General features: G+C 48.5%; 1 protein-coding gene across 1 annotated transcript in view; it reads left to right on the top strand.

Annotated features, from left to right (window-relative positions):
* LOC126529756 (multidrug resistance-associated protein 1-like) overlaps positions 1 to 15,722 on the top strand; it is a 216,489-nt gene extending 200,767 nt beyond the window's left edge. The window contains exons 13-16 of the mRNA XM_055069901.1: positions 6,887 to 7,045; positions 9,064 to 9,230; positions 9,609 to 9,803; positions 15,242 to 15,722. Of these exons, the coding sequence (XP_054925876.1) occupies positions 6,887 to 7,045; positions 9,064 to 9,230; positions 9,609 to 9,803; positions 15,242 to 15,401 (681 nt within the window). The 3' untranslated portion in view covers positions 15,402 to 15,722. The remainder of the gene's footprint in view (positions 1 to 6,886; positions 7,046 to 9,063; positions 9,231 to 9,608; positions 9,804 to 15,241) is intronic.
* Positions 15,723 to 17,561: the final 1,839 nt, after the last annotated feature.

The raw sequence follows: 17,561 nt of genomic DNA, 5'->3' as shown, positions 1-17,561 counted from the left end.
TTACTGGTATGCTGTCTACCACCGACTTCTATTGCACACTCCTTAATGATGCCCACCCGATTGTCGTTCATTGCTTCAACACTAAGGTCCTCTTCCTGAGTTAAAGCCGAATACCTGTTTTGTACCTTGATCTGGAATTCCTCTATTTTCCCTGTTACCGCTAACTCATTGATCGACTTCTTATGTACCAGTTGCTTCCGTTCCCTCCTCAGGTCTAGGCTAATTCGAGTTCTTACCATCCTATGGTCACTGCAGCACACCTTGCTGAGCACGTCCACATCTTTTATGATGCCAGGGTTAATGCAGAGTATGAGGTCCATTTCATTTCTAGTCTCGCCGTTCGGGCTCCTCCACGTCCACTTTCGGCTATCTCGCTTGCGGAAGAAGGTATTCATTATCCGCATATTATTCTGTTTCGGAAACTCTACTAGTAACTCTCCCCTGCTATTTCTAGTGCCTATGCCATATTGCCACTGCCTTGTCTCCAGCCTGCTTCTTGCCTACCTTGGCATTGAAGTCGCCCATCAGTACGCTGTATCTCGTTTTGACTTTACCCATCGCCGATTCCACGTCTTCATAGAAGCTTTCGACTTCCTGGTCATCATGACTGGATGTAGGGGCGTAGACTTGTACAACCTTCATTTTGTACATCTTATTAAATTTCACAACAAGACCTGCCACCCTCTCGTTAATGCTATAGAATTCCTGTATGTTACCAGCTATGTTCTTATTAATCAGGAATCCGACTCCTAGTTCTCGTGTGTCCGCTAAGCCCCGGTAGCACACGACGTGCCCGCTTTTTAGCACTGTATATGCTTCTTTTGACCTCCTAACTTCACTGACCCCTATTATATCCCATTTACTGCCCTCTAATTCCTCCAATAGCACTGCTAGACTCGCCTCACTAGATAACGTTCTAGTGTTAAACGTTGCCAGGTTCATATTCCAATGGCGGCCTGTCCGGAGCCAGGGATTCTTAGGATTCTCTGCAGCGTCGCGGGTCTGACCGCCGCCTTGGTCAGTTGCTTCGCAGCTGCTGGGGACTGAGGGCCGGGGTTTGATTGTTGTGTCCAGTAATATATATATATATATATATATATATATATATATATATATATATATATATATATATATATATATACATATATTGACACGTGTACTTATCTTTATCGGGCGACCACGTTTCGCCACCTAACAAAAGTAACGCGCCTGCATGTATGCGAAGTTTCTGGAAAGTTATCGATACTTCTACCCGGCTATCTGTTGTCGCCGAACGTTGTGTTATCTGATTTCATCGCGTGACGCGAATGGTGTAGAACTTTGTGGAAGGTACGCGGGACCGAACGATTAGTCTGGAACATTCGACGACTGCTGTATAAAAGCCGACGCGCTTGACTCGCTGATCAGATTTCCGACGATCGCCGACCGTGTTCGCCGCTATCGTTGTGCTATAAGTGTAGCCTGTTTTTGTGGGCACAGGTTCGCCCAATAAAAGCTAGTTTTATATTCCACCGTATTGCTGCTTTTCTTCACCGTCACTACCACGTGACATCTGGTGGAGGTGTGGGTAGTGACGGTGAAGAAAAAACCGCAGCCCCAGCCAGAAGCGATGACCTACGCCGCCGTCGCACGCCGTCAAGGTCCCCCTGCGCGACCACGCCAGGGCCCTGCAACGACGCAATTCCGTCGTCCGCCGCCGCCAGCGCGCCCACCCGTCGCCCAGCGCACCTACGCGAGAAAGACGGACATTTGGCGAGCCCCCGACCACCGCCCGCTCTGCTACCACTGCGGCGAAGCCGGCCATGTATACCGCCGATGCCCATACCGCAACCTGGGATTGCGAGGGTTCGCCGTCGATGCACCGCGCCCTCGGGAAGGTGAACGCCCTCGTGACATCGCCGACTACCTCGCCGCTACTCAGAGGAGCTCTCGACGACCGTCGCGTTCGCCATCACCAGGCCGCTACCTCTCGCCGCAGCGCCGACCATACACTGGCCCAGCCTGGGGCCGGTCAGCGTGCCCAAATCCGGAAAACTAAAAGCAGCAACCGATGGAGGTGCGGTTGCTGTTCGTCGAACTGACGAAGATCCTCCGCCGCCGACGAAGACGCCGAAGAAACCATCTCGACGACATAATAACGACACGCCGCCGTCCCGAGGAAGTCACGAAGCCAAGACTACACCGACGAAAGACGACTTGACGACGCGACGTACCAGCTTCAGTTCAACACGACGCAGCCGTGATCCGACGCCAAGACCCAACTGCAACGCAAGACAAAGAACCACTGACTTCGACGTGCTTCTAGACGGCCACGCAGTCACCGCTTTAGTCGACGCAGGCGCCGATTACTCAGTAATGAGTGGACACACCGCCCTCCAGTTGAAGAAGGTTAAGACTGCATGGGAAGGCCCTCAAATTCGTACCGCTGGAGGACACCTGATTACGCCGACAGGAATGTGCACGGCAAAAATTACCATCCACGACCGGACTTACCTTGTCACCTTCGTTATCCTCCAACAGTGTTCACGAGATGTCATTCTCGGCATGGACTTCCTCAACCAACACGGCGCAGTCATCGACCTGAAGTCGAAGCCAATAACGCTGTCGGAAGATCATGCGATACCGCCGGAGAGCCCTCGTAGTCACCACGCCTTGAGTGTGCTCGAACATCAAGTGAGCATCCCGCCTCGCTCCAGCATCTTTATTTCGGTCGGCACCAAAACACCCGCTGACATAGAAGGCGTTATCGAAGGCAACCAACGTCTACTGCTAGACCGTGAAATTTGTGTCGCAAGAGGGATCGCTCGACTGCACGGAGGACACACGAAAGTGTTGCTGACAAACTTCAGCCAGGAGTTCAAGCACATCAAAAAGGGCACGACGATCGCATACATCGAGGAAATTCTGGAAAACAGCAAGGCGTTTGTCCTCTCGGATTCTGCCGCATCTACCCCGATGACCGCAGTTCCCGAGCCAGACTTCGACATAAATCCAAGTCTCCCCACGATTAAGCAACAACAGCTCAGAAGTCTACTTCGACGATACAAAGAGTGCTTTTCGACGTCATCAAGGATTCGACGAACCCCAGTCGCAAAGCATCGCACAATAACCGAAGAGGGCGCTCGACCTCTCCGCCAGAGCCCATACGGAGTTTCGACGTGAGAACGTGAAGCTATAAGGCACCAAGTTGACGAAATGCTGCGCGACGACATCATCCAGCCGTCCAAAATCCCGTGGGCATCTCCTGTAGTCTTGGTGAAAGAAAAGGACGGAACCCTGCGTTTCTGCGTCGATTATCGTCGTCTGAACAAAATCACGAAGAAGGACGTATACCCCTCCCACGGATAGACGACGCACTCGATCGGCTCTGCAACGCTAAATACTTCTCGTCAATGGACCTCAAGTCTGGCTATTGGCAAATAGAAGTCGACGAAAGAGATCGCGAAAAGACGGCCTTCGTCACCCCAGACGACCTCTACGAGTTCAAGGTTATGTCATTTGGACTGTGCTCGGCGCCTGCAACGTTCCAGCGCGTGATGGCCACGGTTTTAGCAGGATGGAAGTGGCAGACCTGTCTTGTTTACTTGGATGACGTCGTCGTCTTCGCCGGAAATTTCGACGATCACCTTAAGCGGCTTGCGACAGTATCAGAGGCCATCAAGTCATCAGGGCTCACTCTGAAGCCGGAAAAGTGTCGCTTCGCTTACGATGAGCTTCTATTCCTAGGCCACGTCATCAGCAAATCTGGAGTACGCCCCGACCCGCAGAAGACAGCTGCCATCGCAAAGTTCCGGCAGCCAATCGACAAGAAGGCAGTGCGCAGATTCCTTGGCATGTGTGCCTACTATAGGCGCTTTGTCAAGGACTTTTCACGCATCGTGGAGCCGCTAACACATCTAACGAAATGTGATGTCGAGTTCAAGTGGGAAATGCCGCAGGCCGACGCATTTCAAGAACTCAAACGACGCATGCAGTCGCCGCCGGTACTTGCACACTTCGACGAGGGCGCCGATACTGAAATCCACACTGACGCCAGTAGCCTACGCCTCGGTGCCGTCCTAGTCCAGAGGAAAGACGGACTTGAACGGGTGATATGCTAGTCGGTCGCTGTCAAAAGCGGAAGGCAATTATTCTACGACTGAAAAGGAATGCCTCGCCATCGTTTGGGCTACAGCAAAACTCCACCCTTACCTCTATGGCAGGCCATTCAAAGTCGTCAGCGACCATCACGCGTTGTGTTGGCTAGCTAACTTAAAGGACCCTTCAGGACGACTGGCCCGGTGGAGCCTCAGACTACAAGAATATGACGTCACGGTAATATACAAGTCCGGAAAAAAACACTCCGACGCTGACTGCTTATCACGTGCCCCCATCGATCCCCCGCCGCAAGACGACGAGGACAACGACGCCTTCCTTGGAATAATAAGCGCGGAAGACTTCACTAAACAGCAGCGAGCAGACCCGGAGTTAAAAGGCCTCGTCGAGTACTTGGAGGGTAACACCGACGTTGTCCCTAGGGCATTTAAGCGCAGGTTGTCTTTGTTCACGTTACAAAACAACCTGCTCGTGAAGAACTTCTCACCAGTCCGCGCCAGCTACCTTCTTGTTATACCGTCAGCGCTGCGTCCAGAAGTACTGCACGCCCTACACGACGACGCAACCGCTGGGCACCTCGGATTCTCCCGGACGCTGTCGAGGACACAGGAAAGGTATTACTTGCCGGGTCTCACCGCCGACGTCGCCCGTTACGTCAAGACATGCCGAGACTGTCAGCGGCGCAAGACACCACCGACAAGGCCAGCAGGATTACTACAGCCGATCGAACCTCTTCGTCGACCATTCCAGCAGATTGGGATGGATTTGTTGGGGCCGTTTCTAACGTCAACATCCGGGAATAAGTGGATCGTCGTGGCGACGGACTACCTCACCCGCTTCGCTGAAACTAAAGCTCTACCAAAAGGCAGCGCAGCCGAAGTGGCGAAATTTTTCGTCGAGCACATCCTGCTGCGACATGGTGCCCCAGAAGTCCTCATCACCGACAGAGGAACAGCTTTTACAGCAGAGCTCACCCAAGCCATTCTGCAATACAGCCAGACAAGTCACAGGAGGACAACTGCCTACCATCCACAGACGAATGGTCTCACGGAGCGCCTGAACAAAACCCTCGCCGACATGCTAGCAATGTACGTCGACGTCGCACACAAGACCTGGGATGCCGTCCTGCCGTACGTAACATTCGCTTACAACAAGGCGGTGCAACAAACAACTCTGATCACGCCGTTTAAGCTGGTTTACGGCAGGAATCCGATGACGACGCTCGACGCCATGCTGCCGCACGTCACTGACGAGGAAAATCTTGACGTCGCTAGCAATCTCCAGCGCGCCGAAGAAGCCCGACAGCTCGCCCGCCTGCGGAAGAACCAGCAGAGGACCGGCAGCCGACACTACAACCTCCGACGACGCTTTGTCGAGTACCAGCCCGGTGACCGTGTTTGGGTTTGGACCCCTATACGCCGACGAGGACTGAGCGAGAAGCTCTTGCGTCGCTATTTCGGACCGTACAAGATCATCCGACGTATTGGCGCACTGGACTATGAGGTCGTGCCAGACGGCATTTCGCTGTCACAGCGGCGCCGCTCACGACCTGAAATTGTCCACGTTGTGCGACTCAAGCCGTACCACCAGCGTTGGCGAACTTTGGGACTTCGCGTAACTGACCTTTGGACTTGATTTCTTTTCGTGTTTTTGTTACTTATGTTTAATAAGTGTGCTTTTGTGTTTCGCTCTCTTATATTTGTAGCATCGGGACGATGCTATTTAAGAGGGGGGTATTGACACGTGTACTTATATTTATCGGGCCATGTTTCGCCGCCTAACAAATCTTATCGCACAGCGCGGGACGCGCTTGCATGTATCCGAAGTTTCTGGAAAGTTATCGATGCTTCTATCCGCAGTCTGTTGTCGCCGAACCTTGTGTTATCTGAGTTATTCGTCTGACGCGAATGGTGTAGAACTTTGTGGAAGGCACGCGGGTCCCAACGATTAGTCTGGAACATTCGACAATTCCGTATAAAAGCCGACGCGCTTTACCCGCTGATCAGATTTTCGACGATCGCCGACTGTGTTCGCCGCTTTCGTTGTGCTATAAGTGTAGCCTGTTTTGTGGGCACAGGTTCGCCCAAAAAAATAACTTTTGTTAGCCTTCTGTTCAAGACCCACGTTCTAGAAGCTACACAACTGCCAGGAGTGTTGCTCCTTCGGCTAGAAATGAAGCATGCGTCGGTGGCTTTTCTCCTTGGAGACCTGCAGGTAAAAAATTAAATATGGGGTTTTACGTGCGAATACCCCCTTCTGATTATGAGGCACGCCGTAGTGGGGGACTCCGGAAATTCCGACCACCGGGTGTTCTTTAACGTGCACCTAAATCTAAGTACACGGGAGTTTTCGCATTTCGCCTGCATCGAAATGCGGCCGCCGTATCCGGGATTCGATCCCGCGACCTCATGCTCAGCAGGCTAACACCATAGCCACTGAGCAACCATGGCGGGTCCTGCAGGTACAGTCTATGTCCGAAAATTCTAGCTTCCGATGTAGTTTTCATGCTGGCGCAAGTTAGAGGCGTCGGAAACGACGCTTTCCAGATTTCGCTTGCGTAATTTTACTTGATCATTCGCGATAAATGTTTATAGCGGTTAAAACAATGATTAATTATTTGCAATGTTTATCGTTGGATCGCATACCTCTAGTTAAGGATTCAAAAGTTATCGAAGTCTTCACCTCCACTTGGAATTAATTACGTGTGACTTGTGGGCGAAAAACGTTGTTTACGTTCTGGCGTTTCTCTCGAGAAAATCTAACACAAGCTGGACATCGCTTTTCTTACTAGGTCGGCATCGTAGGTCGCACTGGTGCAGGCAAGTCGTCCCTGGTGCTCGCCCTGCTGCGAGTGCTCAAGAGCACCAATGGGCGGATACTGATCGATGGCGTCGACATCGCCTCCGTGCCGCTGCCAAGGTTGCGCACGGCCATCACCGTCATCCCGCAGGTACTACATGTGTCAGATGAAGAACGCGTCAAATGGGAAACAGGCCATGTTTGCTTCATGCGCTGCTATATATAAAAAAGGAAGGAAGCCTTGCAGAAGTGACTTTTTTTGCCACTTGCGCCTAAGTGGAGATGATATTCAACAGTAGTACCACAACGGTTTTGTGGTGTACAGGAGCAGGTCAGCTGTTCTGTTTTTAATCTAGTGCATCGACAAGCGTCATCACTAAGCCACTTTTATTTTATTCATGCTGCCGACATTTGTCACTGCTCCGGCACATCGCTAAATGAAACGAGGAGAAAAAAGAGACACATATTTAACTAGCGCTAAATGGGCGCAGGACAAGAAGCACAGAGGACATGACGCCATGTTTCAACAGATTCGTTACTACGCTTAAACAGAGAATTTATGGGATCCGTTAAGCCCTGGGGCAGTGAAGGCAGCGTTCTTTCTTTCCCCCTTTCCTTGATGTCGCTTCAGAACATGTCATTACACAAAATGCACTCTGGGGAAATATACTCCATTGGGCTTGTTAGAGCCAGTGACGAGCTCCTTACACACCTATCACTAATTATTTTTTGCACGAGAAGCTTCGAATATCTCCTCCCTATCAAACTACTTCTGGAGTCGTTTGAGAACATGAGTGCTGTGAATCATTTCGCAGAAAAAAACATTCCATCGACGGTCGAAAATGCTTGTCGAAGTCCACGATAGCTTTCTTGTGTAGCCTGCTGCATATCGCCGTGTTATCCGTCAATTGCGAAAACATATGGGCGAATAAGCAGACACGCGAAGTGGCAATCGCGCTGTCAACCATATTGATGAATGGTGCTACGATAGAGTAGACCTTGTTGCTATCATTGCGCCCTAAATGAAAGGCCGTGGTAACTACCTAGTATTCTGGTTGCAGCTTCGTCGCAATGGCTGTCCACATGACGGACGCGTTCGATGCGGAGGGGTATATTCAAAGTTACATCCCCCTTGGTGAGTAAAGTGTGTCACTGTAGGTTTCTTTTTTCGTGGAAGGGGCCTGGACGACGGCGGCGGGGGAAGAGAGGGGTTGAAGGTGATCATCTTCTCCGCTGGAGGCCAGTGAACTATGGCCTCTCTGCAACAGAGTGTAAAAGACAAGTCCACTTGCCCAAATATTGACACCCGCTTTTACCTTGTTATCGTTTTGCTCGTGGTCTTGAATCTCCATCTTCCTCCGTTCCCTTGTTTTCCCTGGATTCCTTTGTGCTACTCTTACGCATCCATTCTATACGACTGGCCAACACATACGCCGTGCCGAGGTCACCTGTTCGGGCACATACTCACTGGCGTTGTCTGCTAGACCAGGCAGCAGCAAGCAGCGATTCGTCCATTCGGGCGCATACTCTGTGCCACATGTTGTCGGCTCGGCAAAACAGCAACCGCCACATACCTAGTTGCCCAAGCTGGTAGACTACTTCAGTCACTGGGTTCTCCAGTGTGCCTTGAATAGACTGGATGACAGGCCATTTACGGAAGCGAAGATCTTGGGAGCCTGGCCTCACAGTTCATTAGCGCAGGAAGAAGTTCGAGCGCTTTTTCACTACCTGAAGGCAACAGACTTGAGTGCCCGACTATAGACATCCTACACCTAAGTTCTCTCTCTCTCTTTCACTCCCCATTCCCCTCTCCACGTGTAGGGTAGCAAACTGGACTCAGTCTGGTTAACCTCCCTGCCTTTCCTTCTTCTCTTCTCTCTCTCTCGGTCACTTGGTGTGTGAAAGACGTTCGATACATAAGCCAAACTGGGTGAAACGCTGAAAGCATGCTGAGCGCATTACAGGCAGTGGTGTCTTTCGGCTCGGCTAAGTCAGCTCGTAGCACAGCTCACACTTGTTAATCCCTCTACAATATGACATCATCGTCTAGACAAAGAAAAATACAGGAGGTAGCAGACACAGGCCCCTTCCATGCGAAGGAATAATACGACTGCTTTTGTGTTGTTGAATTCTGAAAACAACTTATGTTCTTCCTGTGACGTTGCTCAGGATCCGAACCTCGTGCGGGGCACGCTCCGTGCCAACTTGGACCCCACGCAGAAGCACTCGGACGAGGAGTTGTGGCAGGTGTTACGGCAGGCCAACCTCGCTGAATTTGTGTCCAGACAGCCGCTCAAGCTGCTGCTCGAGACCGGAGACGGTGGCGGCAATCTGAGGTGATGAAGAGTCCCACCGTAAACAATTGAATCGCTAGAGATTGGGTGTTTCCCGAGTGTCATGTGCCTAATGTGCTGATTCGGAAGAGTCGTAATTTCGCATCCAATGCGCGTTAGAAGCTGCTGCTGTACTGCAAGCGGGTTGCTTCACATTCAATATGAAAGGTCTTCTGTTCATCTTTTCACTCATCCTAATCAGATTGATCACACTTAAGAAAAACATTTCTCCTGCTCCGTTGAATGATTACACTTAAGAAAACAAAAGATCTCTCCTGCTCCACGGAATAGATAATGTCTGGAGGCGCTTCCAGAAAACAAGCATGCGACACACTGCCGTCCACGCCAGATGACATATTGGTTCCTTTGCCGACCCACCAGCGCCGGGCAGCGGCAGCTGGTGTGCTTGGCACGCGCCCTGCTGCGACGACCGAAGATCTTGGTGCTGGACGAGGCTACCTCGCACATGGACGGCGACACGGACCGCCTGATTCAGGCGGCGCTGCGGGACAGCTTCGCCAGCTTCACGCTCCTCACCGTGGCTCACCGGCTGCACACTGTGCTCGACTACGACAGGTAGGCCTGGACTCGTTCAGTCGCGACATTTCTTCGACTGCCTAGCATGGGTCTCCTAACACTTTCTTTATGCTGGTTGTAACATATGATAGTATGCTAAGAAACTACTTCAAATCAAATCATATTTTATTCTCCAGCAATATCTGGATGGTCACCTGGTCACATCAGGCTGTACGAACAGCTTGACGAAGGCCCAGGAAACCATTACATGGCAGCAGTGGACAAAACGAAATAACAATAGCAATAGAGCAGTAGTCATCAATAAAAAGAAAAAGAAAGGAATAGAAAAGAAATTATACAGCGTATGCATGAGAGCTACACAACAGAATTAAGCTAACAGAATGTATCAATAATGAACTGAAAGGGGGAAAAAAGTAGAGCAATAACAAAGGAGTTTTCTTAAACGACATATGAAAGAAATACGGATTACATGTGCACAAAGTATGTTCGCAGTTGTTTTTGAATAAATCCAGCAGTATCTGTATGTTTATCGAGAAAAAACGGCAGATTGTGAGCCAAGGATTGCAGTTTGTAATCGTTTCTAAACTGTGGTAAGGACCAAGTGTCAGTACAACGAGTGTTTACTATTGGTGTACGATATTCTAGGGAAGCAAGTTGTGTCAGGAAATTAATCATACCTGTGGAAGAAAAGTATGTTATTTGTAACAAACGAAATTCATATATATTATCTACACGGATCAAATTGAATGATGCTACTGCGGGATTAACACTCGACGTTGGTTCAGTGTTAACGGTAAGGCGATAAGGCGTGAGCCGTCAACATCCCTAGATTTCTTTGCTTCTCTCTTCCTACGTCTTGTAAAACAAATCGAAAATATGGAAAGCAGGTACACACCTTGTTTTTCTAAACTGTAGATAGCACGAATGGTGCGATAAAGTCAGCCAGTCGCATAAATTGCTAGTAAATAAAAAAAAGCTCAACAAACTAAAGAACACCCGTCGTGGTTGCTCAGTGGCTATGGTATTAGGCTGCTGAGCACGAGGTGGCGGGATCGAATCCCGGCCACGGCGGCCACATTTCGATGGGGGCGAAATGCGAAAACACCCGCGTACTTAGATTTAGGTGCACGTTAAAGAACCCCAGGTGGTCAAAATTTCCGGAGTCCTTCACTACGGCGTGCCTCATAATCAGAAAATGGTTTTGGCACGTAAAACCTCATAATTTAATTTTTTAAACTAAAGAACGCAGACACATCGCTGTGAGGGGGACGGCACAACACAATTATAGCTATATTACAGTACAGGATGGTAACAGCTTCAAGATGGTCAGTCGCAAGGGAATATTTGTTCAGTATGCCCAAATGTGAGCGGTTCTTAATGAATAGGGATACTCCCTCCGCGTTTGTTTACCCTCAACTGTGATACGTTTTCATACCCTGCGAATGGCATGACATCTGCATGACAACTTAACCAAGTTTCCATAAATGCTAAGAGGTCAAATTTGTGCACTAATGATTTCATTTTGCCTTCAATATGTTCGATTCTATTTTTTAAGCTCTGAGCATTTAAATGATAGATAAATATTTATCTAAGAAGTAGGTAGCATTTCTAAGTAAGTGGTTAAATATGGTAGTGTCGCAATAAGACAGTGTAGGCCATAAGGTAGGATCATCTTCATAAATGACCTTCCCAACGGCATATCATCCAATATCCGACTTGTTGCAGATGACTGCGTAATCTACCGTCGCATTACAGGCCCAACCGACCATGCAATGCTCCAAAAAGACTTACATTCATTAGAAACCTGGTGTTCCAACTCTTTAATGAAACTTAACATCTCCAAATGTAAAGTTATGCATGTATCGCGTAAACACTCTAACAAGGATCACCCGTACTCTTAAACTCGACAGCCCTATCCACCGTTCAATCATATAGTTATCTCGGTATCACTATTAAAAGCAAGTTGACCTAGTCCGACCATTTAACAAATTTGGCTACGGACACCAATAAATCACTTGGCTACGTCAGACGTACCCTTGCGCTGTGCCCCTTATCCACAAGAAAACTAGCTTATGAAACTTTTATTCGAAGTAAACTTGAATACGCCTCAGCTATTTGGAGCCCGCTCCAAGCTTACTAAATAATACATTATAATCAATACAAAATCGTGCCGCTAGATTCATCACTTTCAGGTACAGCCGTGAAGAAAGTGTCAGTGCGATTAACTCATCTCTAAGACTCGAACCGTTGGTGTTGCGTCAGAAAATTGCGAAACTGTGCATTTTCCAGCGACTTTATTATAACTTCTCCGAACTGCATGGAAGGCTTCTAATTCCACCAACCCGTACATCTCGTCGCCTTTTTAACTCTGGCAGCATCCAGCGCTTGCATGGTTCGACATTTTCCTTTAATCAATCGTTTTTGCCGAGCGCCATTATAGAGTGGAACAATTTACCAGTTAGAGTTGTCAATGAGCGTAACCCCATTATCTTCAAGCAGCTGCTTACTGATCACCTCAAACGCTAACATTTTAATGACCGTACTGTGCCTTCATTCTTTTGCGATTGCCGTCTCACATTGTGACTGTTCTGCTGATTTGCTTTTGCATTCTATTCAGTGTGCCTCTTGGCTTTTCTTTGTTTTTTTTGTTTTAATACGAATCCACAGGCTCAGTTTTGTAAGAAATTGTAACGATATCTTTGTTTCTATCCTTATCTTCTGTAACCCGCCCTTATGTAATACCCCGAGAGCGGTCCTTAAGGAAAAATAAATGATGATGATGATGATGATGATGATGATGATCCTCGCATGAAACATGTATGCGAGGCCAGACTACACTTGCTCTTTCAAGTCTTCATACCAAATCCTGATGGCATTTGCACCTGCTTCTTTTCGAACGTTGACCTTCCTTTCCTTTGTGCAGACAAATTGATATCTTTTGTCTTTAGTTGAAGATTTCGCAAGCCACAGCAGCTTTTTGTTTAAAGCACTCAAGTTGTCAACAAATTAGACATCATCCTTGAAGCCTGCGTGCTTAGCCACGCAAGTAGTTTTTGTCGATCTTTTCGCAAGTCTGATTAGTACAGCCAGCACCATGTTTGCACGAGCGCGCAGACGACGTAGACCTTCAATATCGCTTTCTGTGAGGCATAGTAAATTGAGCTGATTGGCAAGGTTATTAGAGCGATAGTCCGTGAATTTCCATGCTCTTGCAGCCACTGTATCGCTTCATATCATTCAGTTCAAGCTTCAACTTTCCAATGGGTTCTGGTTCATTTGTTTCTATTTCACCAACCCTCTTGAGAATATCATGAACCTTTCTTTAACGCCTACCTGACGTTTGTAGCAGCTGAACATGCGTGTCAAATATGTGTTGGACAGATACTTCAATGCTGGTTACAGTTTGTATTGAGGATGATAGGTCATCAACCTTTCCTGTGAGATTGGCTTTGTTTATCTCAGCAAATTGCTGAGTCAAAGCAGAAGAGGGAGGATTTGCGTGCTGCCCCCTCCACCGGTGCGGGATTTATATATATTCCGCACCGATGGTGGTCCCTAACATCACTGTACACAACGTGCGCCTCTAGTGACTCTATTTATGTTTGATATGAACGCATCTAACAAGCAGGCGCCTTGAACAGTCACGCATGTCACTGTAAGTGTTATATTTGAAATGCCGCAAGTTTAATTAATGTCTGGAAATGCTTTTGCAGCTGGGAAGATAAAAGCATGTTTATATTGACGTCACCTCCTAAAACAAGATTCATTTTTTTCTTCTGCTGCATAACTTAAAAGCTTTTCAAAGAAAGTAAAAAGCGGGTTGCACTACCTGATGGTGGTCTGTACAGGAGAGAGGGCAACAATTACAAAAGCCAGGCGGCGCATCTTTTAGCTGGCTGTGAAAGGAGGCACACGTCACTGAAATTATCTCGTCGTACTGTGGCGCCGTGCCGCGCTTCTGCGACGCCGAGCACGTTCTGCCGCGTGATTTAACGCCTTTTTAATGCAATTAGTTTCTACTGCGGCGCCCACAATGGCTACTGAGAGTCACGTTGGTCTCCAAGGTCTACGACGCGCGTCTTGTCATATTGAGCCATTTTTGTCTAGCTGGTTCATGAAAATCTCACTTACACCGATTCTCGCAGTGCGCAGAATCTGCATATTTTTTCGCATTCGATTCAGAAATTTGATTATTCGCAGACGCCTACTATTTATTTATACAAGCGCAACCCAATATTGCTCGAATAAGGTCGTCCCCACACGAAATTTGCCTAAATGCCACTGTAAACTTCAAATGTGAGGCGTACACGGGGATGATCCAATGTCTTTTTACGTACACCCGTGAGCAAAAGTATACGGACCACGGGAGCGCGTGCCAAACTGCATCGACGCGCCGTCTACCGACGCGGTGCCTGCTGTCGAGAGGGCCGCTAGAGCAGCGGTGCGCATGCGCGTCCCATCATATCTGCTGGCCTGACATGTAGCTTTGCCTGACGTGATTGTGGTGCTTGTAGACTGAACGTTCACTGGGCGTCGTTTTCTCTGCTCCGTCGCATCTGGGCCGTTGTTTCACGCAGCGGCTGCGGCTGGGATGGCACGCGCGTCCGCCGCGCTTCGCTTTCATTCTTTCTCGGGAGGGGGGGGGGGGGGGTTATCACGCGCCGCACTGCCTTCTCTGACGCCTCTAGATGACTCGCGCAAAATGCTTTCTGCGGCGTTGTATTATCTCGAACTGTTCCAATGTTTGCTGCCGCAGGTAGAAGCAAGGTTTTGCAATCGGTGTCCGCCGTCGCGTTAAGAAGTAGAACTGAGTTGCAGGCGCTACTATGCTCCGCGAGCAGCAGGATGCTGAAAGGAGGAATTAGTGGCACCGTACTGCCTTTATTTCTTCAAGCCCTTCAACAAGGCTTGAAGAAGAAATGAACGCGAGGGTGTCACTACAGACAGCTGCGGCAACGCTGACACATGCGCGAGAACCTGCGGCAGCAAACATTGGAATAGTTCGATGTGATACAACGCCTCAGAAAGCCATTTTGCGCAAGTCATCTAAAGGCGTCAGAGAAGGCAGTGCGGCGCGCGATACCCGCCCTGAGACAGAATGAAAGCGAAGCGTGGCAGACGCGCGTGCCATCCCAGCCGCAGCCGCTGCGTAAAACAATGGCCCACATGCGACGGAGCAGAGAAAACGACGCCCAGTGGACGTTCAGTCTACGAGCACCATAACCACGTCAGGCAAAGCTACCTGTCAGGCGAGCAGATATGATGGGACGCGCATGCGCACCGCTGATCTAGCGGCCCTCTCGACAGCAGGCACCGCGTCGGTAGACGGCGCGTCGATGCAGTTTGGCACGCGCTCCCGTGGTCCGTATACTTTTGCTCACGGGTGTACGTCAAGGCATAGTGAAGCAGGCGGTGCTCATTTTCTGAACAAGTGTTCTCTTTCATACTAGCTTTTTTTTTCTTCTTTTCTTGACTAGGATACTCGTCCTGAGCGAAGGCACCGTCGTCGAATATGGAAGGTTGGACCAGCTCCTCAGCGACCGCAAGTCAGTGTTCTACGACATGGCAACCAAAGCAGGAATCGTGCCCAGCTGCCTCCCAGAGCCTCTTCCAGAGCCTAGTGCAACGCATCTGTGAGAAGTCGCCACTTCGCGGCGTACTAGGCGTGCTTGCCGAATCCACCCAGGTTGTGCACGAACTGGCTCCCGAGCTGTGCAATTCCTGAAAAGTGTGCGCTCCTATGTTACCTAAAGGAAATTGCACAAAATGAGTGCTGACACAGTATGCGCGAAGCATGCAACAAGGTCATAAGGAAAACGCCTCGGATGTTGACCATTTATGTCGAAGATATACCACGCAGTGGTTCTTTTCCTACAGAGTCACTGGATTCAAAAGCTCAGAGGTGTGTATTAAAACGTGTACATTGCTTGCAAAAGATAAAGTTTTTATGTGCAAGAGTTCGCACCCACTGAAGCCTTCTCACTCGTAGGCGTCGACACATTAACTGACGCTATATAGCTCCTGCGAACTTTCGCATTACTCATATTTTTTTGGTTTACTTCCTCAGTAAACTCGCATACTTAGGAACAAACTACTGGAAATTCTCAGTGCCATCCTGTACCAAAGACGGGCTTCGGCATTAATTTTATGCCTCATTTATGAACGTGTGCGGTACAGCAGTGCTTTAAATTTATCTATCAGATTGATATGTGTCATTTCACAATATATTTACTTACCGTACTCTCACTCGGAAGGAGTGTCCATATACAGGGCTTCTTTTTTTTAGCTGCACCAAACTTTTTTAAAAATTGCCCATGGCAGATAGCACAATTCTAACCTCTGATCTAAATCACTCCATGATGTGGCCAATATTTCTAAGATAAATCAAAATCTTCAATGGAATAATTAGCATAATTATGCTAATTATATTTTTATTACGTGACACCACATATTTCAATCTACGAAATATAGCCGCTGAGTTCGCACCGCGTATTCAATTGGAGCGAGTTATCTCAACAGCACCAGTTCCGAAATATTAATTTTCATTGTCGGGCATCCACTGGCATTCCTGATACTTTTTTAGGAAACCACTGTTTTATGCATTCAAGCACAAACGTAACTGCAACACCAACATATTTCGATAGACACTTTGAAAATGAATGTCTCTAAAAATTTTCTTTTAAATATTATTTGCTAATTTAAGTGCAATAACATTTAAAATTCCTGTCTCCCTCTTTAATGATTACAGATACTCGTGCAATCCTTAATTACTCGGAAAATGCACCAGTACACAATGTTAAATTGCACATGTGTGGCGTGGGTTTGCTAGTATGCATCGCCAAAGCGTTAGTTGGCTCTGCCTTTATGCCATCCACATGACATACTGTGGAATTCTTTATCTACAAGGATAGACTAATTATTTCAGCTTCAAGTGTTGATGAAAGAAATAGTGTATTTACACGGACTTGTGATTCGCATTGAATCTCGCGCTACGAGAGATACTTGGTTTGGAAAAAATGTTGTAATGAAAAAAAAGTCAACATTTTCCTGAATGAATATCTCACAGCACAAAGCTTTTCTATCGCATGCAGACACGAGCGGGCGAAAGAAGCGTGCCCGGGGGTGTGCGCCCCTCGAACACCCGGTCTTCGCATAGTGGCGTCACAAGTGCTTGCGACGCACAAATCGAACCTGCTTGCCCCACTGGGTTTGTTTCTATCTCCCATATACTAAGGTTTCTTGCCGGTAAAACGTGGGGCACATCCGTGGCATCTATGCTTCAACTATACAGGACGCTCTTCCTAGGATACTTGCGATACAGCACACCAGTGCTGTCCAATGCTAACAAAACTAACATCCATGTCCTACAGAGCATTCAAGGCCAAGCCCTTCGAACATGTCTGGGGCTACCTCGAAATGCTTCAACCGTGGCAACAATTGCCACCGCGAGAGACCACCCAATAAGGACCTATATAGATATCTACGCACTCCGGGTGCATGTTCGCCATATATCCAGAGTCCCTGACCACCATCTCGCTCGATTGCCTGAGAAAAGACCCAGGGCAGCGTTCTCCAGATCAATTGCAGCTAACCGGCACTCTTTGTCGTTGAGGCACTCACCCGCAACAAGAACGCCATCCCCTATGTGGTGCTTGAAGAAGCCTCCTGTGTACCTTGCTGTTCCAGGAATAGTGAAGACAGCTAGCTTGACCACCGCGGCTCTCAAGCAGATCACATTGGAACTTCTGCATTGTTCATACGCTAACCGAATTCATGTTTACACGGATGGTTCCGTTT

Source organism: Dermacentor andersoni, chromosome 9 (genome assembly GCF_023375885.2).
Source record: "Dermacentor andersoni chromosome 9, qqDerAnde1_hic_scaffold, whole genome shotgun sequence".
Classification (NCBI taxonomy): Eukaryota; Metazoa; Arthropoda; class Arachnida; order Ixodida; family Ixodidae; genus Dermacentor; species Dermacentor andersoni.
This window is presented reverse-complemented; position numbering and strand designations above follow the sequence as displayed.